Raw genomic sequence first — 2322 nt, forward strand, 5'->3', positions numbered from 1 at the left:
GCAGCGGCAGCGGCAGCGGCAGCGGCAGCGGGAGGGTGAAGCCCGGCTGGCTGGACATTGACGCCATGCGCGACGCGGCGAAGCGGTACGAGGGCGAGCATGACTTCCGCAACCTGTGCAAGGTCGACCCGGCGAAACAAATCACAAACTTCAAGCGGCGCATGTTCGAGTCGGACATTGTCGAGGTCGAGGACGCGGCGTCGGCGCTGCCGTATCTCCAGGCGGCGGGCTTTGCCCCCGAGAACCTGGAGGCGCTGGACTCGTCATCGTCGTCGTCTGCTGCTGCTTCGGGAGGCAGAAAGGGAGTGTATCCCAAGGTGTACTACTTCCACGTCCGCGGCTCCGCCTTTCTGTGGCATCAGATCCGGCACATGGTCGCCGTGCTCTTCCTCGTGGGCCAGGGGCTGGAGAAGCCGTCGGTGGTGAGCGAGCTGCTGGACGTGGAGAGGAACCCGCGGCGGCCAAACTACGTCATGGCGGACGAGGTGCCGCTGGTGCTCTGGGACTGCATCTTCCCGTCCGACCTGAGCGCGTCGGCGGAGGCGCATCGCGAGGACGACGCGCTGCGGTGGGTGTACGTCGGGGACGATGGGCCGAGCGGGCGGTTCGGGCAGTTTGGCATCATGGACGACGCGTGGCAGATGTGGCGCGAGAAGAAGATGGACGAGGTGCTCGCGGGCCAGCTGCTGCAGCATGTCTCGAAGCAGGGCAACAACAACAACGGCGTGGCCAAGGCGGTGACGACGAGTGCTGCTGTTGCTGCGAGCGTGAAAGTGTTTGAGGGCGGCAATGGAGGCAGGCTGAGCGGCAAGTATCCGGGCGTCATGAACATGAAGTTGCTGGAGAGCGCGGACGAGCAGAATGACAAGTATGCCAGGAGGAAGGGGTATAAGGATGCGGAGGACATGAGGGCGCAGAAGGGGTTTAAGAGTGCCAAGGCTGAGGAGGATACCACCATGGCGGATGAATGAATGTTATCTGAATTGACTGGATAAAGAGAATAAAGGACATCTGGGTATATAGATCGATCTGCTGGACACATACATCTTGTGGTGCCTCTATAAGCACGAATCTAAACACAGCTGGTATATATCCCGTCAACACTTGACCCATCTCTCGTCTATCATGATGTCAACTCCCCGACTTATCAACCCGATCCTCCCCCCTCCCCTCATACAAACACTCCCTCACCCCCCTCCACACCGTCTCGACAATCTTCCTCCTCGGCAACAAGCCCGGAAACACCACCACGACATTCTCCTCCCCCTCCACCACCACCACAAGGTAATACCTCACCTCGAAGCCCAAAAACGCCTCATTCACAAGGATATCCTGAATCTTCTCCGTGGGGATGAACCGCGTCGCCGCACCAGCCAGATACGTCGCGGGGCTCTCGCTCGTCTGCACGCCCAGCCCCCGCAGGACGAGCAAGCTCTCCTCCTTGTGCACGCGCAAGCTCAGCGCGTAAAAGACGGCCGCCGCGATGGGGATGAGAACCGGGAGGGATACGGAGGCCGCTATGCGCGCGAGGAGCGTTCCGGCGGGCGTGCTCTGGAAGGCGTCGAGTGCGAAGAAGAGACGGTCCAGCGAGAAGAGCGGCGGTAGTGGTGATGATGATGATGTTGTTGTTGGGGCCTGCGCGGGTCCGCCAAAGGAGCCGCGTTCTTGGACCCAGCGCGCGTAGAGGATGAGCAGCGCGACGAGGGAGAGCGAGATGCGCAAGGCGAGGAGGAGCAGCCAGAGGAGGCGCAGGGGCAGCGTCCGCGGCGGGAGCGTCGTGACGGTGAACTCGGCCGTCGTGGGCGAGGGGCGCCGGATGCGCAGCCGGGGGGCCGTCGTGAGCATGCTGATGATGATGCTTCTTGGTAAAAGAGCAAGAAGAGGCTCGTTCGAATTTAGTCGTGAGCTCAGTGTTTATCGTGTCGTCTCGTCCGTCCGTCTTTGTCTCGATGTCGCGAGGAAGCTTGGTGGGAGAGAGGAAAAGGCGGACGGAGATCTTGTTGATCAAGTGGCGCCGGCCATTCTATGCAGAGCTGGTGATAATGCGCACAGCTCTAATAATTGGTAAACGAGTAAATTCGAGCTCTGGCGCATCAATTGGGCGGCAGATGCTGCGATGTCGCCGTCGATGCCATGGCTGTGTGGTGTTGAAGCTGTGAAGTCAACCAAGCACCTGACAAGCTACAGCGCCCACAGCACTCCCACCCACTATAACCCCCCATATCCCCCCACCCCGCAGCCCCAAGGCTATATAAACCGCTTTCTCATTCCTTGCAAATGGCTGTAATGGTCAAACGGTGAAGGCTCTCACCCAAAGGCCCG

The 2322-nt window shown here is 60.4% G+C and overlaps 2 protein-coding genes across 2 annotated transcripts; one reads left to right on the forward strand and one right to left on the reverse strand.

The window, feature by feature from the left end:
- Window positions 1–32: 32 nt before the first annotated feature.
- Window positions 33–971, forward strand: BBK36DRAFT_1131401 (pseudouridine synthase; the record flags this gene model as incomplete). Its single annotated transcript, XM_024891969.1, has 1 exon — window positions 33–971. A coding segment is annotated over one exon (939 nt), but the record flags the coding sequence as incomplete, so codon positions are not given.
- A 160-nt stretch (window positions 972–1131) lies between these two features.
- On the reverse strand, window positions 1132–1845 carry BBK36DRAFT_1131402 (hypothetical protein; the record flags this gene model as incomplete). Its single annotated transcript, XM_024891970.1, has 2 exons — window positions 1132–1551; window positions 1672–1845. 2 exons carry the CDS (start codon window positions 1843–1845, stop codon window positions 1132–1134), a joined length of 594 nt encoding a protein of 197 aa, XP_024744888.1.
- Between the last annotated feature and the right edge of the window lie 477 nt (window positions 1846–2322).

Source organism: Trichoderma citrinoviride, assembly GCF_003025115.1.
Source record: "Trichoderma citrinoviride strain TUCIM 6016 unplaced genomic scaffold BBK36scaffold_157, whole genome shotgun sequence".
Lineage (NCBI taxonomy): Eukaryota > Fungi > Ascomycota > Sordariomycetes > Hypocreales > Hypocreaceae > Trichoderma > Trichoderma citrinoviride.